This window comes from Pteronotus mesoamericanus, unplaced genomic scaffold (assembly GCF_021234165.1).
Source record: "Pteronotus mesoamericanus isolate MK-2021 breed Mesoamerican mustached bat unplaced genomic scaffold, CSHL_Meso_final contig_169, whole genome shotgun sequence".
Lineage (NCBI taxonomy): Eukaryota > Metazoa > Chordata > Mammalia > Chiroptera > Mormoopidae > Pteronotus > Pteronotus mesoamericanus.
In genome coordinates, this window is record NW_026555068.1 from 1,719,110 (window position 1) to 1,745,295 (window position 26,186).

At 52.2% G+C, this 26,186-nt stretch overlaps 1 protein-coding gene across 7 annotated transcripts in view; it reads left to right on the forward strand.

Moving 5' to 3' along the window:
* Positions 1 to 26,186, forward strand: part of MCF2L (MCF.2 cell line derived transforming sequence like) — a 111,955-nt gene that overhangs the window by 34,071 nt on the left and 51,698 nt on the right. For 6 of the 7 annotated variants that reach the window (XM_054565866.1, XM_054565872.1, XM_054565871.1 and 3 more), the window contains exons 2-3: positions 18,848 to 18,931; positions 22,438 to 22,552. In XM_054565866.1, coding sequence (XP_054421841.1) covers positions 18,848 to 18,931; positions 22,438 to 22,552 — 199 coding nt within the window. Of the gene's footprint in view, positions 1 to 2,047; positions 2,123 to 18,847; positions 18,932 to 22,437; positions 22,553 to 26,186 lie in introns of those variants that run through there. The other variant, XM_054565867.1, reaches the window with a different exon arrangement.

Below are 26,186 nucleotides of genomic sequence, written 5' to 3' on the forward strand. Positions count from 1 at the left end.
ACCCCGTGCCTGTGTTTTCCCAGGAACGTGACTCCCCTCTCTGGCCCGGCGCTGATGCGCCGGAGCAGCTCATCCAGAGCACCGAATCGGACCTTGGCGGTTGTTTCCAGACTAAGGGTGCAAGCGAGCTTTCCTCTGCAGTGGAGCAGGCATGGTGGCACTCAGGTCAGCTGACCTCCCCTGCACAGGTGCATACGGCCTCTGGGCCAAATGACAGTGAACAATGCAGGCGCCATTGCCTTCCTGATAAAACGTCCTACTGCTCATGACACTTGGGCATCTGCCACGTAAGACAGAGTGGGGAACAGGAGGAATAAAGTGGATGTGTGCTTAGGTAGGTATCACCGTAGCCCCTCCCTCTGTCACGTGGCACCTCCATCCCTGTGTTTAAAAACAATGTTCCTTCTGGTAGAAGAGCTTCAGGTATGATAACATCTTTCTCAGAACAGTCATCTCCTTTGGCTGTCCATGGCTCATTTGAAGGGCGTCCACCACTGTGCTAGATGCTGAGGTGCCAGCAGTCCTGTCCAGTGCCATGGGGGTGGGGGGCTTAGCAGGCACTCCAGGCAGGAGGGTAGAGCTGGGCTTGGGATGTCATGGTCTCTGTAGGAGGTCAGGCCTCAGCCATCCCTGAGCGTGGTTCAGGAGAAGGCTGTGCTTAGCAAGGCAGGGACCTACCTGTGCTGCGATCTGAGGGACGTGGGGACTGGGTAATGTGAGCGAAGTCTGGCCATACGGAGGAGATGGGCTGTAACAGGCTGGGCTGTAAGGGCCTTGCCTGCACCCTAGGAGCTTGTGCCCTGATGCACTTGAATGTCTCAAGGTTCCCAGTGCCTGGGGAAATGCAGAAAGGGTTGTGCTTACAGAATACTTCAGCAACCTCAGGCTGAGGAAGAGCCATTAGAAAGAAAACAGAATTATCCAGCAAAGAGCAGGTCAGAACGAGAGCCACGTGACAGGAATGAAGCGGAGAGGTATGGATCAGGGTGTATGCCAGCTGCTGCCGCCATGACAAGTGCCCCCAGTAGCATGAGCCTGCAAGACTAGGTGGCCTCCACTTGGGTTCTCTGCCTAGGACACAGGCAGAGGAGAACGTGTGTCTGCAACACTGTATGCCGATGGCAGGGGTAGGAACAAAGCCTGCAATGGCTATGAACACTTCTGCTCGGCGCTGGCCCTTGTGCCTGAGCCAAAGCCGATTCCCAGGCCAGCTTGAAGGACCGCCCTCTCCAGGTGCATCGTCTCCAGCACTGGACTCAATCACCTGGTCCCCTTCACCACTGGTCCCCTTCATCAGTCCACTTCTTCCTGCTCAAAATCTGCTCTGCAGATTAGCGGCTTCCCATCACCTGGGAGCTTGTTAGAGTCTCAGTGCCACCCCGCTCCAAACAAAACCTCCACTTTAACGAGCTCCCCAGGGATCCCCACCTATGAAGCATCCCATCTATTACATCTTCCGTGTTCTTAGCCTCTGGAGGGCGCTCTGTAGCCAGCTGCTTGAGGACCCTCTTGCACACAGGAATATAGGGGCATACCACATGCAGGTTTCAAAGGAGCTCAGAAGAGCAGCATCATGCATCTGCCTGAGTGTGCTGCTCTCCAGCATGTCTTCATCCTGCTGGGGTGTCTTGTGGCCAGAAGGTCCAGACCCTGCCCCTTGGTGGCAGCCCCACCGGCTTAATGGACTGACAGCGTCTAAGCGCAGGGCTCCTGCAGGGAGGGTCTGGACCGGCGACACAATATGTAGGGCTGGAGCTGCTGCTGCGGGAGCTTCAGTGCCGCCGGGGTCTCAACAGTTAACAGTCCGCAGGCAGAATAAGTGAGCTACAGCCGAGGGCTCCTTTCAGGGACGGCCAACCCTAGGCCCTGGGGGAGTAGGCTGGGCAGGCAGCCCTGCAGAGCCCCAGGGGTTCGCGTCCCCTTGGCGGACTGGCTGCGGGCGGCCAGCCCAAAGATGGAGCCTTGCAGCCTTCCTTTGTGCGCCCCGGACGGGCGTTCCAGGAGGCAGGTCGCCGCCTCCTGACGCCGGCGCGTTGGCGGGGAGACAGCATGACCTTAAGCCTCATCTCTTTGCTGTCCCAGGATATCTCCGGGCTCTGGCTCCTCCTGAAGACCAGCACAGGTGCGTCAAGCCTGCGCTATGGCGCTTTCTGTGAATTGATGGTATGCGGGGAGAGAGAGGCCGGGTGACCTTCTGGGGATGGCTTAGCATGTCACCTACACAGGCGAGCTACAGAGAGGAACCAGGCTCTGTGTGGCCTTGTAAGAGGGATACAGACTGGGACAGTAGAAAGGGGATTCCTCCGCCTCCGGAATGGGGGATATCTGGCATCACCAGATGGTTTGGGGCTGTGGCCACCGGGCTTCTCTCCCTGCCTGGGGTGTCTTTGCTCTTGGAGTAAAGGTGCATGATCGCCACGCTCGCCCTGGAAGCTGTAATGAACTCCGTGGGGCTCCTTTGTTCCAGCTTTCCTATAGACACGCTTGTGGGGCACAGAAGCGGAGCCCCAGAGCTTGGTGGATGCGGGAACTGGCCCCTGGCAGTGATTCACACAGTGCTGTCCCAGGGTTCCCCTGCACGGTGCGCCCGATCAAGGGCTCTCTGGGTGGCAGGACTTAGGACTGGACTGTTGGAGCTTGTGGACAGTGAGGGGCCAGCCCTGGGTGGTCCTCTGTGGCCTTTATTTGTCATCCCTGCGCCCAGCTTCACTGAAGGGTAGGTACTTCTGACTGACTCCCTGTGGAGACGGAGAACAAAGACCCTTGCGGAGGGATCGGTCCCGGCCGAGGAGGGGGACAGTGCGGGTTACCTTGTTGCATTTCTGAAGATGGAACAGTACTTGTTTTGAAGTGATTTGTCATCAGTACATTTTCAGCAGATGCTTCTGCCCAGGATCGGTGAATAATTCTTAAAATAAGCATTTTTGTAAATTTTAATGAATTGGTTCAACCTTAGCCATCAGTGACCACAGTAAACATCTCAAGTTGCCAGTTTTGTGATGAAGGGAATAAGGGTGTGCATAATGGCCGAGTATATGAATTTCCCCAACAGTTAAGATTCAGAGGATTAGGGTTGCTTACCCAGGTAGCCACATGGAAAGCTCAGGCACTCATTTTAAAACCTGGAACGTAAGCACTTATATATGTAATGAGAAGGGATGGTTTTCGTATCTGAAGTCAGTATCACAGTGACAATACTGGAAGGGTCCCTAAACACAATGCTTTCTCAGAATATAGCTATTGTTTGGAATGTTAGAAATTTCACAAACATGAAGTCTACCAGATGTCTTTTTGCCATCCTAGGACCGCATGTACTTTATTGTGGGGAAGACTTCACTGTGGCCATCTGTAATCATTTTAGGTGTCCATTTGCTTGCCTAGCTAAATACTAGTTTTAATTCTTACAACTTTCCCTTAAAAATTCTCAGCATTTTTTCGACCTGGACTTTATTTTTTAGGGTAAATGTACATTTGAATAAATGTCCTAAGGGAGTTTGGTGTAATTAAGTGTTGGAGGGCTTTCTCCCCACCCTCTAGAAATAATTTGCTGTTTTCCTACCAAAAAAAAAAAAACCAAACAAAAAAAAAACATTTGCTAGATTTATCAAGAAACAGAGTCGTTGGTGCACGTGATAGTAAATCTTCCTTTCAGGGATACTGTGGAATAACTACCAGAGGTGCGGCACTTGTCTAGGGGTCTTCACAGGTGTGTATAACTGGCTGCTGATTTTCATTAGAGCCTGCTGTTTACAAACAAGGTCACGTGCCTCTTCTGTCACTTCTGCTCAGGCTAGATGGGGAGGGAGCCGGAAGGGAAGTTTGGCACCTGGCTGGTCAAGGGCTGGGCCCAGAGCACACTAATGATTAGATGAAAGTAACCTGAGGGAGTCCGCAGGCTTATTCACTCTTTCCAAGGCCAGTGAGAACCTGAGCTGAGTGAGAAGGCAACTCTGAACCGTGATCTCTTTCCTGGCTCAAGTGTCTCCTAGCCTGTCGCTTATGCAATCAGTGGGGTTGACAGACTGGCATGACCTGCCACCACCAAAACCCTAAGCCTGCCAGCTCACTCTCCACCACACTCTCCCTCCCTCCCTCCCTCTCCTCTCTCTTCATCTTTCTCTTTACCTTTCTCTCTCCACGGCGTCTCTCTCTCTCAAATGCTGCAAGTCTCTCCCGTCTCCTGCGTGTACCTGAGCAGGGTGGGGGCTCCGAGGTCAGGCTGCCAGTGGGGCAGTGTCCATGAAGCCCCTGTGCCCCTGCTGGGCTCTGCGCCACCCATCTGGCTACCAGGGACCCTGTCATGAGGGCCACCTGGACGAGGCTTAGGATGCAATGAGTGTGCCCTTCTGGGGCCCCCTTCGCCTCAGTGGCCCGACCTTCTCCACACTGTGTGTCATGGTTTTTATTTGATAGGGATGTTTTGAAGAAAGTTTAGACAACTTCTTGTTTGTTTTTCAGATTTATAGAATTCTGGCACTTAGAAAGTGGGAATAACTATGCACACCCACAGTTTAGGGAAGAATTTTGGAGACCTTCTGGAGTTTTGGGAAGGTCGGTGTTGATGTTGGTGATAGGAACCTCTGTCCTTCCTCACGTGCGTGGTGTGTTCTGTGAGCAGCTTTCTGAGAGCAGATCTAGACGGAGGAACACGTGAGCACCTGCCCCAGCGTGCCTTCTGCCCCTTGGAGCCAGGAAGGAATGACGGCTATAGAAACTGTTTGCATTGATTTCCCTGAACTTGGAGTTATTGTTTTTTTAATACTGCCACATGATTATTTTAGAATGAGTAAGAAGAGGAAAAAAGCTATCAGAAAAGTCTCCTATATTTCCAAACAGCAGTGGGCGCCTGTGGGTTTGTATGTGTGGTGTTTGTGTCTGTGTCTGTGATGTGTCTATGTATGTGGTGTTTGTATGTAGTGCGTGCATGTGGATGAGATGCATAAGCCATACCTGCTACTTCAAAGGAAGCAAAGATGCTGACAGCTCAGAACATAAAACTGTGGCACTTTGGGGAGCCAGGTGTTTGGGGACTTCAGCTAAGCTCCAGGGGCGCAGCGGGTGGCCGATCCAACATGCTATTCGGGGCTCAGTGTGGCAGGAAGCTCAGCCCAGAGCCTGAGTGAGGGGACCGTCCTGTTGTCACATACACTGGTCAGGACTGACATTATTGGCATTCATTGGAAGAAAGGACGAGACATTGGTTTCACTGTGAAGGGTGCACATGCACTGGGGGGTGTCAGACACACTTAGAATGGCACTAGTGTTTTTCCCCGCTTTCCCCTCACGCCCGCCACTGGGAGCCTGCTCAGGTTCTCTTCCGGTGGCCCCTTGTCTTCAATTTGGCTGCTTAGGGCTTCCTCCTTGTGGGGACGTCAGGCTAGCATGAGCCCAAAGGAGCCCTTGGATCGGCCACAGTGGGCAACCCTGTTCCCTGTAGTCTCTGGGGAGACCGGAATCTCCTGGTGACTTTCTAATCCTGACCCTGTCCTGACCTCTGTGGATGGATTGTCACCACCCCTGCTGGCCGGACTGCGGGCAGGGAGGTGTGCAGGAAGGCTCCGCCCATGTGGATTAAACACAAACAGTGTAATCGGCAGGTTCCGCCTAATGGGGCGACAAGGGGAGGTGCACAGAGGAGCAGAGCCCCTGCCCAGAGGTTGGTCCTTCTGCTCATAAAATCTGCTCTTTTCTTTAGGGACTTGAGTCAGTGGGTGAGTGTATTTAAGGGACAGCTTCACTGAATTAGCCAGGTTCTCTCAGGCACACGGACCTGAGGAAAAAGAACATTTGGAAAGATGACTTAATTCCTTAGGACATTCGTTAATGTTTAGCCCATTGAAGGAATAGTGTGATAAGTGACATCTGGGGCCTGGCAGAGGAGGGGACACCCTGCTGTCTGTGTGGCATTCCAAGGCAGGTTCACGCACCGGCACCCTTCTCCCACAGCTGGGTTCCCAGCTCCACTTTCAGGAGCTTGCCTGGCTCTGGATGTTCCCTGGGAAGGCGGGGAGGGGGCATGGGAAATGCCAGCTCTGCACGCAGCTGGGGTTGGCCGGGCTAGCCCTCTGCCCCTGCTTCATCCTGACCCCAGCCAGAAATGCATTGATGATGTCATGTCTGTGGTCTTGTCAGGGCCACGTAAGCTGATTTCTGTGAAATCTCAAGGCCAGTCCTGGGACTAGGCAGGAAGTTCAAAAAGAGAAAGGTTATCATCAGTAATGAAAGGTCCCCAGGTACCTCTTGTGAGACTCCCACTAGGGATCCTCAGATCCACGCACGAGCCTGGAGAGGGCCTTCAGTCAGCACCAGGTGAGCGCATGCCCACCAGCATTCGTGCTGGTTTTCCCTCCATATTCCCTGGCCCCCTGTCCACCCAGCCTCCTGCAGATCTCCACGAAACACTCTCACCCCTCCCAGCCTGTTCTGGGTCCTGAAAATGGACCACACGTAGCGGCGGACAATAAATTCAAACCCTGATGTGCCCAGGAGGCCTCCGTGTCGTGTCTGGGCCCTCCAGGCCGTGGCCTCGCTCCACCCCTCACCTCGTTCAGCAGGTCTCGTCACGCGCTGCTTCTCCAGAGAGGCGTCTGCGGGGGAAGCTCAGTGACGCCAGGCATCTGTGCTATAAAGTCACAGGCATGACTGTCAGTCCATCCTTTGTTCCCACGGGGCCTTGTGCCGGGCAAGAAGGTCCAGCACCTAACTAACTGCTCCCAGGTGCGCGGCCTTGGAGCTCTGGTTCATCTGGGACTTTGCTGTGATGCTTTGAGGCACAGCGTGGTTTGATGACTCTAAAAGCAAACAATGTGCTGAGTTTTATGATCACCTTCATGCCCCCCACTATTCACACATGAAAATAGATCTGGTGTTTATTATGCTACCATCAGATTTCTGACCCGCTCCTACAAAAAAATGTGTGAAGGTGTGTTTTCCCATAGCATGACCGGGAGCCCCTCTTAACCCTTTCTTTCAAGGCTCCCTTTCACTTAGTTCTCATTTGGGCAACAGTGTGGACACTCAGGATCCCAAGCCCTTCAGTTTGCTTTCTCTCTGGCCAGGCTTTCGGCGTTTGGGTGGGGGGGCGGGCAGCAGTCAGCTCCAGGTCCCTGCTCCCTCACACCAGTGAGGACACCCTCCTGCGCTGTTCCCCAGCACCCCAGAGAACAAACTTCTGAAACGTTCTCAGTCCCATCCCTTTGGTTTCCAAACCCACGCGTGTGCACACTTTGCCCCATGGCCATGGAAGCGATGTGGGCTTCTGCCGAATTAAACAGAAATGAGAATCTTGGCATGGGAAATGCAAACTGAGAAGTTCCCATAAAGTTCCTTGCTGTCCTCCATCCTTGGTTGAATCATCATCTCTCTTGGGTGGCATTTGAGCAGAGGGAATGGGACAGGCCTATGGTTGGGACAAGCGAGGGCTGCAAGGAGGTCTCAGAGAAGCGAGTGCTGGCTTGATACCAAGTCGGCCGGCCACATCAGTGTTTCTGGAAGGACGGGGTGTGTGATAGCAGCCTCATGCAGTGGGCCTGGCCACTGAGCATGCAGTCCAGGACCCCGGCTCGGCAAACTCAGGGGAGCAGAGCATCGAAGAACTGAGGAGTAAGTGAAGTAGCATCTCAGAGAGCCGGCTCCCATGGGCACCTTCTCCCCCTGCATCCCGGTCCCGCTCCCTCCCCTCTGTGGCTCAGGGGAGCCCCTAGGAAGAGATGCTACAACTTGAGCAGGCTGATGCAGCCCCAAGAGGCTGTGGCCAGGGTGTGGCCGGACCACACTCACAGATGCACTTGCTGCACGGCGGGGCCTAGTGTCCACACGCACCAGCTGCTCTGCCACCATCTGCACAGTGCTGGGTGCCAAGTGTGAGACAGGCCTGCATTTTTACTGCTGTTTGGGTCCTAGTTTGCACCCATTTCTCTGATCGCCTTTGTGGGCCTTTAAAACAAAACAGAAACTGAACTCAGGAAGTACTAGCCCAGCTGAAGACTGCACTCACGATGGCCTCACAGGGAAGAGTTTAATAAATGAGATGATGTAGTAAAAACAACTGAGCCACATACCTCCCTCATCCTCTCTCCCATTGGGCAAGGCAGCGCCCTCCTGTGCCGTGGGAAGCCTCGCCCTACAGCGTCCTACCTTCCCCCCCAGCCTTCCCTGTCCTGACTGCTGGGAGACGCCCATCCACTCGGACCCCTGGCAGACATTGACGGTGCCGCCGTTCGGTGTCCTTCAGCGCCTCCATGAGAGGCCTTCCGCAGGCCTTGGTTTCCCAGCTGATGAAGGTTCGTGTCCGGGCACTCCCAACTCCATGGCCTGAGCTGCCACTGAGGGTCCCGACCTCGACCTCCCTCGTTTCTGAAATGAGCTGAGGAGACCTCACCCTTCAGGGTCCTTTGCGTATGGGGTGAGCTCACAGAAGTGCTTCCAGCAGTGTTGCCACGTTCTCCTGCGAGGATTTGTCCGCTCCTGGCAGCTGCATGGAGACGCTCCTTCATGGCTGATCCAGGGGGCTGAGGAGGGACAGGAGAAAAGGCCTGAGGAACCCAGGGTCAGGAGAATGTGGCCACGCTCAGTCTAAATCCACCCTCAGTTCTTCCCCAGGGTGTGACAGCTGTGTCCCTAAATCAGACTTTTCACAAGTGTCAGCTCCCCCAACTTGGAACACAGAAGCTTTGCTCTTAAAGAGCCCCCTTAGCATGTTCCTGAACAGAGAAAGGCAGAGCTGAAGCCAAGCGAAACACAGGAGGGTGGAATCACCCTGCTGGGAGACTGGCCTCAGGGGAACCATGACAACTGCCCGGCACAGTGAGGAGGGAGCAGGGACCCCTGAGCCGCTCAGCACCCAATGCCGCCCCAGCCCCCAGTCCTTCTGTGACCCCAGGCCATGCTGGGCACTAGGCAAGAAGGCCCCAAGGAGAACATGGCTGCGTGAAACCTGTTGACATTTGCTGCTCTTCCTGCCCCTCCCTCAGGACAGGTCTCTGGACCTGGGCGCATCGGATAGCAGCCACACCAGGATGTGGCAACTGATGTGTCTCCATCCAGCGGGGCAGATGGTGGGTCAGGGTGAGCCCACTCAGTGGTCATCAGAACAAGAGCGGCGTTAGAAGGCCTCCGAGAGCTAGAGTGCCCAGGGGAGGAATGATGAAGGGAGGAAAGAGAGAGACAGAGAGAGGCTTGTCCATCTGCCCAGGACTGGCCTCCTCTCCTGGAGCCCAGGGAAGCCTCTTAGATGTTAAAGGCCCTCAGGGGCTGTACTGTGTGGGAATGCTCCTTGCAGGGGCTGGGCTGGACCTCTCCCACCTGACTGCTCAGCCCCCCTTGTGCAGTGAAGACCCTGTGCAGTTGTGCACAGCACCCTGCCTGCACCCACAGCCCAGGAGGTGCAGCCTGGAGCCCACTGCCTCAAACATGTGCAAACAAGATTTCACATTCTTCCTGTGGGATGATCCCTCCGTGGGCAGCCTAGTCCTGTGGTGGCGTGGTAAGAGCCGAGCCCCCATGGGAGCTGTGACCAGAGACGGCAGAACCCAGAGGCAGCTCTGCATTCACTCTGCAGGACAGGCAGGGAGCTGAAAGAGGAGGGTGGCCGAGGTCTTTAAACTCTAGGAGGACCTGCCTCCCTAGTCCCATACTCCTGGGAGAGAGCCTGCCCAGCCTTCGTGTTGCTTCCAGATGGTGGTTCTTGGACATTTTGGTCTCGGCCGCTTTCTACTGTGAATACTTTACTGAGGATCACAGAAAACTGTGTGTTACATTATCTACCATATTAGAAATAAAAACAAACTCTTAAAATATTAACTTAGAGAAAAATAACAATGATAAATCCATTATGGTAGCACAAGTAACATTTTAAATGAAAAATAACTATATCATCCAGAAAAAAACAAATATGTGGGCGGAGGGGCATTGTTTTGCATTTTGCACTTGTCCTTAATCCCTGACAAAATGGGAGCTGGCTGGGTTCGCACCTGCTTTCCTGCCGCTCTGTGGTGCTGCACAGTATGGGGTTGCTGGGATTGCTGGGGAGCCCTGCACACTCATGTAGGGACAAGGGGGAAAAGCGAAAGTCTCAGTGGTATTGTGAGAGTGGTTTCCCCTTGCGGAGCCCTGAACGACCCCTTGACTCAATTGAAATGTCTTTAAGACCAAACCAAAGTCAAACTGCAGTGGTAACGTGACGCTGTCAGCCAGGGCACAGCATAGACTATCCATCCCCGGGCGCTGGTGACCGTTAACATGCACACATGCCAGACGCCGCACACTCTAAGTGTTCACTAAGTATGCGAGCCACCCTGGAGCTAAGCTGCCGTGATTGTCCCAATTGTACAGACAAGGAGACCAGCTCGGAGAGGTTAAGTAACATGCCCACGGTCACACCACCTCAGCTGCCTTTAGAGTGCTGGCTCACTTGCCGGGAAACCAAGGATCACTGTGCACAAAAGGTGCTTTCAGCAAAGTGAAATACAGCCTCTAGGCCCCAGTCCCTCATTAAAGCGACTCAGAGAAGATTGCACAGAGGCGAGAGCAGTTCTGCAGACAGCATGTCTTTGTGAACCTCGGGGACAATGTGCAGTCAGTGTTCAGGTTTGAAGACACTTACAGCTAACTCTCTCGTCTGTGTCCTGCTGCCTTTCTGGGAAGCCCCGACCCGGAGCTGCCGCCGCCGCAGTCCATGGGCTTGGCAAAGGCGATCCCCACTCACTGAGAGCATTCTCCTCTCTGCCCACAGCAGGGAGGGTCTGTTTTAAGATCTTGAATCAGAAATCTGTTTAGACTTTAAAAAAGAACTGATACAAAATTACAATGAGAGTATTTAAAATGCCTCTGCCAGTGACCAAATGTTATTTCTTTACCACTGATGTGAGGGTAAGGGACTCACGAAATGAAATGTCACAATGAGGACCTTGCTATCACTATAATCCATTCTGAGTCTCGTGAGGGAGGCACCAGATGCCCAGCTTCTGTTTCTGTAGTTTTGAGCTCTTCTCCACGGCTGTCTGTAAAGCCAAGCCTCTCCCCCAAGTAAGACATGCCCCTTCTTAGCATCCCTATTTGCTAAACCCTGTCCCCTGAGAACGCCCACCTTGACGCTGCCTCAGACTCGCTGGCACCCTTGCCCTTCCTCCGAGCTGCTGCATCTAGGATTCCCCCACGTTCTGTCACTGCTCTGTGGCTTCAGGCAAGTCACTCAACTTCTCTGTGCCTTAGTTTGCTCATCCAAAAAATGGGCTCATAGTGTTCCCACCTCTTGGCTTGTTGTGACAAGTACATTAATACATAAAAGGTATTTTAGTAATAGTTGTACTGTAACCACTATTTCTACTATGATTAAAGATTTTCTATGCAAACCAATTAAAATGTAATTTAGTTGCTCCAGACAGCCTCTAAGTTTAAGAAATTAGTACATTTCTCTTGTACTTTCCATTATGCCAACTGGTCATAGTGTATATGTCCAAGGCATACTTGCTTTCTTGATTGATTTAAGACGTTGGTGGAGTTTGGTGTTTGTTTTTGTTTTTACTTGAATCTATGTCATCGCCTTAGTGAATCCTGTGTTGGAATTTCATTTAAGACTTTTTCTTTATTTTAATAAGCTAGCATTTCCCCAAGAATGTTATTTTCAACCTGACTTCTTCGGTAGTGAGGCGGCGGCGTGCTCACCCTTTCCCCCACTATCCCGAGTCCGTGACCAGTCAAGTTTGGGGGCAGCACTGCTGGCCGCCTTAGAGCTTCTACAGCAGAAGGTTTGTCTGTGATGCTTCCCAAGTTTGTCTGACTATGGAACTCTTCTCTCCCTGATGTGAAAGAGGGCTCTGCGGGACGTGCAGAGAAATGATTTTCTGGGCATCTGACCCCAGAAGCTCCAGCAGTGGCAGTTGAGGCCCCTGGAAAATGCCCTGTGCTGGTTGAGGTAGCCAGCAGGGTGTGGGCACTGCCTACACTCTCATATAGGTCGAGGCAGCGCACTGGCCTTGGCCTTTGTGCCATGTTTGTGTGCTCGGGCGGCCCGTGTTAAGGGGGATGTTGAGGCTTGCCGGAGCCGGCGTGCGGCAGGATGCAGTAGAAAACACCTAATGCATTCAGGTGTGGTTTACTGTTGATTCTACATGTGTGCCATAGGGAGGCTTCCAGGTGATTCCTGTGCAGGCTTGAGTTACAGACGTGTTGAGCAAGTGGGCATACATCCTTGGGAAATGCAGTTCTGGAGACTATACTGTGAGGAGGTTTGCAGGCCCTCTGGTGTCCACAGCTTCATCTGAAGGAGCAGTGCACACTGAAGTCCCACGCAGCCAGCTTTGTGTGGTGGACAGACCCCCAGCACCCATGCAGGAGAGTACAGATGTCTCCAGCTTGATTTTGTCTAGCTCCCTGATTTTCTCCAACTGTGGGATGGGATCCGACACTTTTTTATGGTGGAGAGTGCATTTCCTTGATGACAATTTCAGTCAAGCACCTTTCATATGGAGTGTTTTATTTTACACTTTGTAACAATTTGCTTCCTGAGATTAGGAGGTCAGGGAGAACATTTGGTGAACTGAGTGAGTTATCGATGCTTTGCATATGATGTGAAATATTTATGCCTAATTCAATAACCAATAACTCAGGATGTGCTATGAATGAGCAGTCAGTTGCCCAAATCAGTAGAGATCTCAAACATCTTAAGTGGCTAGATCACAGAGCCCTCCACATAGATTATAAATAGAAATGGAGACGTCGCTCCTGTCCCGACCAAGAGGACTCAACAGCTGGTGGAAGAGGCGTCCATCCCACCCTGGCCTGTAGGGCTCCAGATGGGCTTGGTTGGAGCCAGTGGCCTCTCCTCTCGTTCCTTCCACACACACTTTGCTCTTGGTTTGGAGATTTCTGGGGTGGTCTTGGCAAAATAAGAATCCTGTCCAAGTGAGTTGTTGAAATAACCCCACTTGGCACTCCACCCGGGACTTTGAAAAGCTACCACAGTCGTGTTTTGATTGAAAATAAACAAAAACCTTGGATTCAACACCAGAACAATGGCTGGAAGGGTGCCAGTTGCATCCGGGGATTGGGTGAAGTGACTGGAAACGGGGTGAGCACCAGGCAAAACCCCAGAAGCCAGGCAGCGATGCAGTCCACTCTCTGAGCCCTCCCCCAACACGGAGCCACAAAGCAGTGAAGAGGTTGTCCCACCCTGGCGAATACCTAAGGTTCTGCCCCACACAATTTACAGGTGCCTTTTACAGGGAGTCAAAACAGCCCTACTTAATACACAGAAGCAACCACAGTAAGGCTGCCAAATTGAGGAGACAAAGAAATATGGCTCAAATGTAAGAATGGAACAAAACCCCAGAAAAAGAACTAAATAAAATGGAGATAGTGAACCTATCAGATGCAGACTTCAAAACACTGGTGATCAGGATGGTCAAAGAACTCACTGAGTATGGCAATATAAATGAAGAAGTGAAGGTTACACTAAGTAAAATAAAGAAAAATCTAAACGGAACCAATAATGAAAGGGAAGGAAGCCAGAATTCAAATCAACAATTTGGAAAATAAGGAAGAAATAAACATTCAACCAAAACAGAAAGAAAAAATAAGAATTCAAAATAATGAGGATAAGCTTAGGAACCTCTGGGACATCTCTAAATGTACCTCATCCAAATCATAGGGGTGCCAGAAGGAGAGGAGGAAGAGCAAGAAATTGAAAACTTATTTGAAAAAATAATGAAAGAAAATTTCCCTAATTTGGCAAAGGAAATAAAACATACAAATCTAGGAAGCACAGAGAGTCCAAACAAGTTAGACACAAAGAGGAGCACACAAAGACACATTGTAATTAAAATGCCAAAGGTAAAAGATAAAGAAAGAATCTTAAAAGCAGCAAGAGAAAAGCAGAGAGTTACGTACAAAGGAGTACCCACAGGACTATCCGCTGATTTCTCAAAAGAAACTTTGCAGGCAGAAGGGACTGGCAAGAAATATTCAAAGAGATGAAAAGCAAGGACCTACAACCTAGATTACTCTATCCAGCAAAGCTATCATTTAGAATCGAAGGGCAGATAAAGTACTTCCCAGACAAGGTAAAGCTAGAGGAGTTCATCACTACCAAGCCATTTTACATGTAACATTAAAGGGGCTTATTTAAGAAGAAGATCAAAACTATGAACATCAAAAAGACAACACATTCACAACTCTCAACAGCAGAATCTAAAAAAAACTAAGCAAAGAACAGGAACGGAATCATAGATATGGAGATCTCTGGAAGGGGGAGAATGGGGAAAATGATGCAGGGATTAAAAGTCATAATTCATAAGTACAAAATAGACAGGGGTATGTTAAGTATAGTATAGGAAATGGAGAAGCCAAAGAACTTACATGCACGACCCATGGACGTGAACTAAGGGGGGGATTGCTGGAGGGAAGGCGGGTACCAGGCGGAGGGAGGCAAAGGGGGACCAAATTGGGATAACTGTAGTAACATAATAAAATATACTTAAAAAAAGAGCAGAATAGTAAATTCTTAATTATCTACAAACAACAACAACGACGACGACGACGACAAAAAGCCTTGGGTACAGACTTTCAGAAAGATTTAAATAAGAGAATTAGCACATAATAGACTTGTGCCCCAGGGTCTGTCACCAGCTTCTGGCCCCTTTGTAGGAGCCTTTCTCAGGCTTGTCTCCGTTTGAGCAAGGCCCAAGGTCACCAGTAAACCGCAGGGGCCAGCCTTTGAACTGGACAGAATTCGAGACTCCTCCTAGTACCCTGGGGCTCACTTAACCTGGAACATGTACCGCTTCTCAGTGGATTTTTAGGGTCCCACGAGTTCTACGTCTACTGCAGCCCCTTGTCGGTGCTGTGTTTTCTCTCCACCTCAGGTGGCCTCTGGGGAGCAGAGCAGGGGCGGAGAATGCCCCTTCAACGGACAGCCATGGCAAGAGGCTGCCCTCCTCCATTACAGAATTGTCCCACACTCAAATCCTTGAGTCAGTTTCAAGAGGAAGGACATTTGCTGCCTTAGTCTAACTGTATTAGGATGAAAGAACTAAAGATAAGAGTATAATGCCATCCCTGGACTCTAAGAGCGCGACCCAAGCCAGGCAGGGTTCGGGCAACAACATGGTGTGACTACATTTCAGCAGTTGAGGTGTCTCCTTTGTCCTCATCTAGAACTGAGCTGGGTCCCCAGTCAGATAAGATGTTGTGGGGCAGGGATAATTCCCAGTGAAGGGGTAGGCGAGCCATTTGTCCCCTGCCATGCACCAGACAGGGCTGCCTTCCCAGATGGGCTCCCAGAGCTGGTGCTGGGAGGCCGCCCAGCCTTTGGGCCCCAGTGCCTAATCCCCATGTCCTTGCCACCCTGTAGGGGATCGGAAGAGAAGCACTGTCCTCTCCCATCCTGTACCCCTCCGACTCAAGGCCCTTCTTAACCTCTTTTCTCAAAAGTGACTCTGTCATGGGGTAATTGCCCGGGAGCCTCCATTTACGTCGAGACCGGAATGCTGGAAAGGCGGTTATCTGTAAGGCTTTGTGTTCCCACAGAGACGTTCTGTGAGGGAGCGGGGCCCTGCCTGACCCTTTCATTGAACTGGCGGGTTGGGTGACCCCACTTCCCGTCCCAGACTCCTGACATTGGAGTAGCACTGAGGGACTAAGGCTCACTTGTGTCACCATCAAGCACCTCCATTTCCTTCTGAACCAGTGGCCACAGCATAGCGCTTTTACACAATTAAACACAACTGACAAAGACTGAAAAAAAACCCATCAGCACAAAGTACAAAATTGCCCTGTCCTTGAATGAGAATAAAGCCACGGAAAGGATGAAAAACTACAAGTGACCAGAGCCTGTTGCCACAAAAGGCATCACGTAACAAACTAAAAATCATGTGCCTTAACCCCAGGTGGGGGATTTTTACAATTATTTTCAGTTTTCTGAGGAGTGGCCAGTGACCATTTAAGATGTGCGTGCTTTTTAGATAGTCAATTTGGATGAACATACCTCTGTGCAGATCCCAACAGACTCTGCACAGAGCAACCCAATTTTTCAAACCTAAAATGGAGCACTTGGTCTAGGTGCAGTATCAGGATTAGCTCTGCCCCAGAAAGTTCCCAAGTGTTGCTTTCCCCAGCTTGGCTGCAGGGTGGCACATTGTAAGTCAGCAGGCTGTGGGCTCTGCGCCCCACGTGGCCTGCAGCTGATCAGAACTTGCGGACCCAGCCTATGGGCAAGCCAGAAAGAGCTGCCAAATTGGTGGGATTCTGAATGACGCTCTGGGAAGTCATTCTGTCATTCTTCTCATGCCACGTTTGTTCAACGCGTGTTCTTTGAGCTCCTTCCATGGGAACCACTGAACCAGGCCCTGGGGGTAGGGCAGCTGTGAGTAGTGGGCATGGTAGGTGCTCCACGGGTGCTGGTAGGATGCTGTGAGGCCTGGCCCAGGCTAGGAGCCTCCTTGGAGAGTGACATCTTGGCCAGGAGTTGCGTGGGATTAGACTGGCAAACAAATACGGGAAAAGCATGACGGAGCACATAGCTTGTGCCAAGGCCCTGAGGCCAGGGGGGCCCTGGCCCATGTAAGAAAGTTTAATGTTGTGAGGGCAGCCATCACCCAGAGAGGAGAGTAGGTGAGGAGGCCCCAGAGACTTCCCTCGCTGGAACCAAATTCCCATTAACAATGGTCCAGCTGCTGAGACTGTCACTCTGCCACAGAAAGCGTAGAAATGGTCGGTAATATCAGCCCTGTCTCTAGTACGTAGGAAAGCTGTCTGCCGTCAGGGTGAGCTGGACAGAGGACAGCCCGTGGTGTCCATAAGTGAGCTCAGGAACGTGAGAGTTTGCTCGTCAGAGGAAGTGCTGCCTTGAAGCCTCAGCCTTTCGGGATCAAGAATCACTGTGGAAACGTCTGCCATCAGAGGCCTTGCCATTCAGTTTCCTTTCTTCACAAGCTGGTGAAGTCTGCAAGTTGAGTCCTGGTGGGAGATTTTAAGATCCAAGCCAGACATCTCCAGGGTCGCACCAAGGTCAGGGAACCACTGTGGCCCAGCATCTGTTGCTGGTCACTGACGTTGGATCCCCACTTGTTAGAGGTTTGCCAGCTCGCCGTGCCTGTGCCACTTTCTGCTGCCCCGGGACGTCCCCATACTTCAGGGAGGCCCTTGCTTCCCAGTGGTCGATGTTTCGCAGACATGCTCCTCCCAGGGTTTCAGAGGTTGAATTGGAGAAGAGGCAGCACAAGGTTCACACTCAAGAGGGCGGTTATTCCTTTCTGTTGAGAGAAGCAAAAAGCAATATAAAATCTCAACTTCCAGTATCCTGTGTGGGTCGCACCTGACACTCATTCCAAGTAAAATGAGGTGCAGACTGCCTTCAGTTACCCCATCTGAAATTAAAAATATACGTTCCAAGCTCTCTTGGAGCAATTGTTTCCAACCCTGTTTTTCTCCCACAAAAGAGAAACATGGCCGAAACATCTAAGTGCACACCAGGAAATGGCATCGTGCCACCAGGCTGTCCCTGGGAGGCCCAGGGTGGTTCCTGACTTTCTGAGCTTAATGAGCATTCGCTGTTGCTCCTTTCCTGACTCCAAATGCTGCTGCCGCTCTGTTCGGCCCTCGCAGGCCCAGTAGCCCCATGATTTGTCACTTTCTCCTCAACACAAGCAGAGCTGAAGAGCCAGTTAGTCATGACTGTTGGTAGTTCCACAAATGACAGAGCCAGGACCTTTGGGACCCTCCTGTGTGTTTAAGTGCGTCACCTATTTACACTTGCTTATTTGCAAGACCAGAAGAACAGGATTTAGGACAGATCCGTGCAGATAGCATTTTGCTTGCTCCATTGGCATTTTCAGGGTAAAAGATTTTTGAGACCCATATTTCCAGGCTGTTCACGGCCTGAATCTGAACCTGGGTGTAGAGGGATTGACCTTGTAAGCCATTCACAAGGCATCACTGTGAGTCGTGAGTCTCTTTAGAGAAAATGTGTCAGTGTTCAAGGCTGCAAATTTTGCTATACAGCCAGCCTGGCATTGGCTCAGAAAAGCAAAAGACGCCTGAGCACACCCACCTTTTGGGCCCCCCCGCCACCACCCTAGCATGGCACACTCTGCGGTGACCTCACCTCCTCAGTCAGTCTCCAGGTTTTCCCCTGGAGTCTTGCAAAACCTCCTTGCTTCTGGTTGATGTCGCCTGGGTGTGGCTTGAGGTACTGCCAATGCACTCCCAAACTCCTGATCTAGAACTTGCAGCCCGCAGCCCGCTAAGCCGCTTTCCCCCTCAGCACCAGGCTCAGGGACCTGGCTCAGCACCCACCTCGGTGTCACTGCCAGGGAGGTGGTGAGGCCCCGCACATGGGTGTGTTTGGAGGCTGTGAACCCACTGCAGCGGCCAGGTTTCTTCTCTGAGCAGCAGGTCTTTGCACAGGCAACAGGTAAGGGCCCCAAGAGTTGCCTGGACCACTTCCCACGCATGGGTGGAGACTCACGGAACAAAGCGTGTCTGTTTTTGGTGCTGCTTATTGACTCCTGGTGGTAGCGGTCAGTCCAGCTCACCCCTTTCCCTGTGTCTCCCCTTCTGCCTGCGTGTCCCTCACTGTCCCCCTCCCTCCCTCCTCTCTCTCTGCCTTTCTCTGTGCTTCTGACACACGCCACATTTTAATTATTGATGAATCACTCAGCATTCAGCTTTTTGTGCTCTGAGAAACAAAGGTTTCTGCGTATTGGAAACATTTTTTTTCCGAGCATGTGACCACTGACCCCTTAGTTGTCTGCGGATGTGCGAGGCTGCGTGGGGCCGACCCGGACTTGCAGCACCAAGTGGGACAGTTTTTCCAGCGAGTGATAGGCGTGTCCGTCTGCTCTCCCCGCAGATGAAATCATGCACCAGGACATCACCCCGCTGTGCGCTGCCGACATCCAGGACCAGCTGAAGAAGCGCTTTGCTTACCTGTCCGGTGAGTGCTGAAGGCAGGGGAGTGTGGAGGCGGGTGTCTGCATGGTGGGTGGCTGGCGTCCCCTCGGTTCTGGCTCTCCATGACCTAAGCAGTCCTGTTCCACATGGAGGGAACTGGGGACAATCCGCTCACGGCCTGCTCTCAGTTTAACCGAGGGCCCAGGAGATGCGGTAGTGACGCCTGTGAAGAGGGCAGCTCGGCGCTGCTTGGCAAGCAGCCATGGGAAGAGCTGGCTGGAGATCAGTTGGGGTCCTGGGAGGGAAGCGGCCCCAAGTGGGGCTGGCAGCAGTCTCTTGGAGTCCAGACCTTTCCTGTGACAGGTAAAGTAGGAACGGGATGGCGTGACACAGTTGGCCTCATTCTTGCAGCACCCGGGCTTGGGCACTTCCCTCACTGAGCAACCGTGGCTTCTGTGGCTCCGTCCTCTGGGAGAAGGCCCTGTAGTGCGGCTGACGTGGGCGAGGGGCCGGCACTGCCGCTGAGGCCTGTACTGGGTAGCCTCGTATCCCCAAGCCCGTCTTGGTGCTGACATCCTCTCAGGCCCGGCTTCCTCCTCCACCCCTGTGAGGCACCCTGCCATCCTGCCAAGCTGGCCGTGGTGCGTGACCCCCGCTGCCAGGCGGAGCTGGTGCATCAGGGCTGCAGAGGCATGATGACTGCACCCGCGGCGGCTGCTTCTCAGAGCCTTGTGGGGCACTCCTCCGCCCGGGCAAGTCTACCTGCGTTGGGCTACTTCCGGAAAAGTCTCTCACACCTTCCTCATGCTCTCAGTTAGGCGGCTTCCTGAGAATGAGGGAACCCAGGCTCTGCCATCCTCTTGGCTCTCTTCTTGCAGCTCGTCCCTTCCCCTTTGCCAGCAGGCTGGGGCTCCCTCCTGAACCTCAAAAACCAGCTCTGCTCCCCAGGGCCTCCCTGGCCTCCCCAGTGCCTGGAGCCGCTCCTCAGGCCAGCCCCCCATGGTTTCAGCCACCTGCCCCCCGACACACGGACCCACGGGGTAGCCCCAGGGTTTATGTGCCTCCTGAGCACTGAAGGTTGTGAGCAGGAAAGTGGAGCCTCTGGGGCTTGTTGACGAGACAGTCCATTGATTTTTAGGGAGTGATCACCATGAGGGGTGCTGGCCCCATGGAGGGAGAAGAGAAAGTGGGGTGTCACTAGGAAAAATAAAAATTCTCCAACAGGATGAGCGAGGGCCGACAGCAATGGAACACTTAGAAAAGGAGCTGCCGTCTCTTTGTTGGCTCCGCCGGTTCCATCGGCGCCATCGCATCTCCCCAACCTCTTCACACCCCCTTCAAGGCCACAAAAGGCTCGGAGCTATGTGCACTGGTGACCCAGACTCAGGACCTTGGCTTTCCTCCAGGTTACAGTCCCAGTGCCCCTCAGCACCGTGTAGTTATCTCTGGGTACCTGGGGAGGAGGCAGAGCCCCAGGTTGCCCCTACCCAGATACATCTTCTCTCTGGCATTCAGATGCTGTCCAGGTGCTTAGGAAAGGGATTTGCAGAAGTAATTAAGGTCTTCAATCAGCTGACAGTAGGATCGTCCTTGGTGGGCCTGACCTAATCAGCTGAGCCCTCAAAGGGACCAAGCTGCTCCTGCAGGAGGGATTCCAAGTACGGGAAACTGACATGACAGCTCTCCCGCCACCGGCCCAGAAGATGTGGGGGAGCACCTGGCAAGGAGTGTGTGCCTCTGGGGGCTGAGATCGACCCAACCAACAGCAGTAGGAACTTGGGGACCTCAGTCCTACAACGGAGGGAGCTGAATTCTGTGACCACCTAAATGGGCCTAGGATACGAGCCTGGCCTCGGGTGAGACACGGGCCTGGCTACCACCTGGACTTCAGCCTGCAAGAACCTGCCGAGCCAGACCACGACTCAGTCACACAACTGTGGGCTGCCGGTTTCCGTTGTCGAGTCTGTGGGAATTTGTTAGAAAATGAACAAACACCCTAAGTTTCAGTGCCTAAAACAAACCTGGACTATCGTGGGTCTCCATCAAAGCTTATGGAAACTCCCAGGCAAAACCTGGAAGGGGTCCTCCTTCTCTCTCTCCCACCTCCCATCCATCAGGATTCAGGATAAGATCTCTGGTTGCGTCTACCTCGGGGGCTGGCTGGAACATTGGGGGCTTCACGCACATGTGGTACCTTGGCCCCCTTCATGCAGGCTGCCCCTGCTTCCTTACTGCATGATGGATGCGGGGCTGTTGGATCCTTACACGATCACTGGTGTCCGGGGGGAGCTCTGAGCGAGGAGGATGGGTCCTGCAGTGCATTACGGCCCAGCCTTGGGAGCTATGCACATCACTTCTGCCACATCTGATGGGCCAGAATGGGTCTCTAGGCCAGACTCAGGTTCCATGGAAGAAAAATGGGCCCCACCCTTGAAGGGAGCAGTGACAGAGAGTGGCATCTGTCTCCAGCCCATGATACAGGCAAGCAGGAAGACCGGAGCCTGGACCCATACGAGTCCTGTCTCTTCTCACGTGCCCACTATGCTAATTCTCCCAACTGTTTGTGGGACAATTCAAACTGAATTTGTCCCAGGCCAAATTCACAGCCTTCCTCTCTAAGGTCATCCCTTCCCACCTGCCCCACTGGATTAGAGCTGTGCTTGCCTTCCCAGGTCCCAAACCGCACACCTGGCCGCTGTTTCTGGCTCCTTGTGTACCATCTCTGTTTTCCCTCGTGCAATGCCAGGGGTGCCTCTCCCCTAGGAAAGTTCCCTTCTGCTTCCACCTGTACCCTCCCTCCACCTTAAAATGCTAAAGACGCAACTCCCTTCAGACCAAAATTGTCTAACCTGTGGAATATCAGAGAAACTACCAAATGCCCACACACAGGGCATTAGAAGGGTCATTAAGACACAGCCTGAATGGAATGGACACAGCATTTAAAACAATGGTCACATCATTTATAAAGCACAGAAAGCTGTAGTTCAGAATGTAAAGAAAGAAGCAGGACACCAGCTTTATATTCAACACAGTCTCGATTACGTAGGAAAATGCACCGAACAAGGTTTGGAAAGAAATGTGCCTGGTGCTATGGTGGCTGCCATATAGTGGCAAAAAAAAAATGGGTGGTTGTTTTAATTCATCTCACCTTTTTGTATATTCTAAATAGTTCCTTTAGTAAGTGTCATGTATTTCATAATAAAAATATAACATTGGCCCTGGCTGATGTGGCTCAGTGGATTGAGCGCCAGCCTGTAAACCAAAGGGTCGCCAGTTCAATTCCCAGTCAGGGCACATGCCTGGGTTGTGGGCCAGGTTCCCGGGTGGGGACACACGAGAGGCAACCACACATTGATGTTTCTCTCCCTCTCTTTCTCCCTCCTTCCCACTCTGTCTAAAAATAAATAAATTTTAAAAAATACTAACATTGAAGAACGCACTGTCAATTTTAAGTGAAATATTCAGTGCTTATGAAAAATCGGCCATGTTCCACTGAAGACATGGCACAGATGCCCCCTGAGTTAAGTGTTGCCTTTGCTCTCTCCCCAGGTGGGCGGGGGCAGGACGGCAGCCCAGTCATCACGTTCCCGGACTACCCGGCCTTCAGCGACGTGCCGGACAAGGAGTTCCAGAATGTCATGACCTATCTCACCAGCATCCCCAGGTACGTGTCACTGAACCCCCTTGTGGCTTCGCAGGGGGCCTTTGCCAGATGAGGAGTTCGTGGCTGAGAGTTCAGAAGCGGGCCGATGTTACACAGCCAAGCAGTGGAAGATGCTGGATCACAGTCCAGTTGTTCGATTGTTCCAGCTCCAGAGCTGGTATCCTTCCCCTCGCCGGTGGGAGTTGGCCGGCTCCGGTCTGCTCCTTCTGGAGTCCGACTGAGCCCAGGGGACATTTCTTAACTCAGTCAGTGTCCTGTCTTTCACTAGACAAGCAAGACGATGCTGGGAGAGGGTCTTTCTTTCCCTGGGAGGGAGGCTGCCCTGTGGAGATGGCCGTGAGGCCCTCCAGGACAGGGGCCTTGTCCTCAGAAGTGGTGAGAAAGTCACCTCATGTTCTGGAACAGGAGTTCCTTCTTCTGTTTAGGACACAGTGAGCAACACACTGCAGAAGGACAGGAACAACCTTGCTCTTGATGTTTTCTCCTGTTACATAACATACAAGGAGACGTTAGTGTAGGGAGACTTTAACCAGTTGTACATACAGAAGCTCAGCGTCACAGGCACTAGGGAGTGCTGTCCTTCATTCCTCACCGTCTGTAAGCAGAAGTTTCTGACTTTAGGTAACTTAGAGCTCTGTGAAGTAGTCTACTCTAGAAAACAGGCCAAAACAGCAAGTTTGATCAACTGATACATGACATGCAAAAACCTCCAATCAGTAAGGACTGATCACCACCAGCCAATGCTGGGGAGGTGGGGGATGTGTAGGTTATTCTAGCAACCTGGCTGATGGTGGAGGAAGAGGGGCCAGTTAAGCTGGGGGAGGCTCTTGACAGACGTGGGTGGTGAATGTCCCTTGACAAGAAACATATGGACAATGTGCTCCCTGGCTCAGCCATGGGGGGCCTGCAGTCGCCATCTCTGTTGTCCTCTCTTTGTAAGTACGTGCCTTAGTGTGCTAGGCTCCAGGTGGCCGAGCGGAGGCAGGAGGGATGGCTGATGCCGTGGGAGCCAAGCAGCCTTCCTTAAGGGCCCCCTCTGGCCAGCCGCTCCCCCCTGAAGAGGCTCAGGGACGTGCTTCAAGGTGGCAGCTACCATCCTACACAGCATCTCCATTTATTTTCTTCCTGGACCCTCAAAACTATAGAGACAGGAAGGCAGCTGTCAGGCTTGTTCTGTAGACAAGGCCACTGGACCTCAGGGATGATGTCACTAAAGTAGGATCATGTATCTAGAAAGTACCCAGACTCCCTATGTGGAGTGACACAGGAGGGTGTCCTTTGGGGGAGGACCCAGGAAAATGCTCTGGGGCAGTGGTCCCCAACCTTTTTGGCACCAGGGACCCATTTTTCCAGAGAAGAGTTGGGGGGACAGGGGGTGGAGCTGGGGGGATCAGGAGGCAGAGCACAGGGGAGCTTCACTTGCTGGCACCTCCTGCTGTGGACCGGGTTGGGGGTATGGGGGGCGAGGACAGGAGGTGGGGCTCAGGTGAGCTTCCCTCGCTGCCAGTTCTTTACAGACCGCCGACAGGTACTGGTCCGCAGTCCTGCAGTTGGGGACCCCTGCTCTAGAGCTCGGTGTGCCCAGCGGCAGGGTGCTTAAATGGCAATGGGAACTCTCTGGGACAAACCAGCAAGCAGGAAGGAACAGCAATTTGAGCATGAAACAATGAACTCAGCAGTGGTTTTAGGGGAGGACAAGTTCAAATGATTTAAAACGAAAATAGGGACAGCTGTGGTTGGCAGTCTGGCTGGTCTTTGGGAGGGTGGGCTTCTGTGCCAGCTTCTGGAGCCTTCCCTACAGGGACCATCTCCGAGGGGCAGCGAGAGCCCTCAACCCTCCCTCCCCCGTGGCCCCTCCGCCCCAGGCCTCTCTCTAAAGCCCGGGCAGCGGCAGGAGCTCAGGAAGGTTTGATGAACACTGAATGCTAACTATATGGAGTCACTTCTCAGATGCCAAAGTTATTCTTGGTCTTACACCGTTGAGCTACAAGCTGGGGCATCTCCTCCCTTTTATTGAACCTCTTTCTATTCATTTCCATTTTAGAAAACCTTACGGAGTTGTTCACTTTTGCTAAACTGAAACTGGATAGAACCTTAGGAATTCAAGGGTTGTGAATGTTGAGAGAGCTCAGCACGCACATGTGCATCCTGACTTTTGCTTATAGACTGGTTCTCGAACCTTCCAGGGCCTCCTCACTACCCACCTCATTTTCTCTCTGTCTTCTTCTTCTCCTATCCCCATTTAGGGATCTAAAAGTCCTATAAATGAAAATTCACCACAAGTCATCTCTATAGTTATAGGCTTGGTCCCCGAACCCTGGCCAAGGCAATGGCTAGCCCCGGACCTGGTGCCGCTCAGCACCTGGCTGAAGCAGCAGGAGCGGGGTTCACAGGAGCGCTCTATTTGGTCTCCCACTGCCCACCTAAGATGGGTTCAGTGGGGTAAATCCTTCCTTGCCTGTGGATGGAAACTTGGGTTTTCTGGTCACTCTCAGATTTTAAAAGGTCAAAGGATTATTTTGTATCTGAAAATGTCAGCACCCAACATTCTGAGCCAAATATAGAGGTGCACCTCCTCCCTGCCAAGCCACAAACAGGCAGGACGCTGGGAAGGGGGCAGCCAGATTTCCCATCTCGGGACCTTCTAGGCTGGTGCCACCTTCTCCCCTGGTGGTCACTACCCCTGCCGGTCTTGCTGGTCTTCAGGCCTTCTGGCCTCAGGGCCTTTGCACTTGCTGTCCCTCTGCTGGGTCTCTGGAGACACCCCTCGTACTCTAAGCCATCTCTCCAGGGAAGCCTTCCATCCTGCCCATTGTCCCTTCATCCCCAGGCCCCTCACCTCTCAGGCTTATGGGCTTCACAGGGTTTATCTGAAATGGTGGTGATTACTCTACAGTTGATTTTGGTCTCCGTCTGCCTAGAATGTAGGTCGCTCCTAGGTAAATATTTGCTGGACAAATAAACTTCATCTGCAGGTGAATAAAGGAAATTCACATAGGCCAGGCTGCCTAATATGACATAGGAAGTCCCCTGTGATTTCTTGCTCCAGCCTATTTATCTCCCCTTCAATCAGAATAAGTGGCTTTTGTTTCTTCTTTTATTTTGAAGGGTTTTTATCCTCAGTAGAAGGAAGCCTTTTCAAAACCCTGATCCCCAAGAATGCACGCACAATATATACATAAGATCAGAGGGCTAGAAACACAAGCTTCCCTTGGAAAGCTGAGGAGTTATTGCACATTACGTTTACTTTACAATACATAGTGCTATGAAAGTGGCCAAGAGGCCAGTTTGAATATTTGAAGCCTAAACCCAGAAGCTGTGTTTCCGGGGGAAATGGCGTATATTGTGTTTGTTTTATTCACATTTCTCTTCTTTACTGTGGAGGATGATAAGAAGCCAGAACGCCAGAGTGATGGACCTGAACCAGTCAGACCTAATGCACCCTTTTCATTCAGAAATAAAACTCCTAAATAATAAAAATCCAATACATCCATCATTTCAGAAGACAACGTCAGTGCCCTAACTAACACGAAGGGCCGACAGCGAGAAGTTAGGTATTACGTCAGGAGTAATGGAGGTCAGGCAGGTACCTGCCACCATGTGTACGGCTCTGAGTCCGAATCCATCAGCCTCC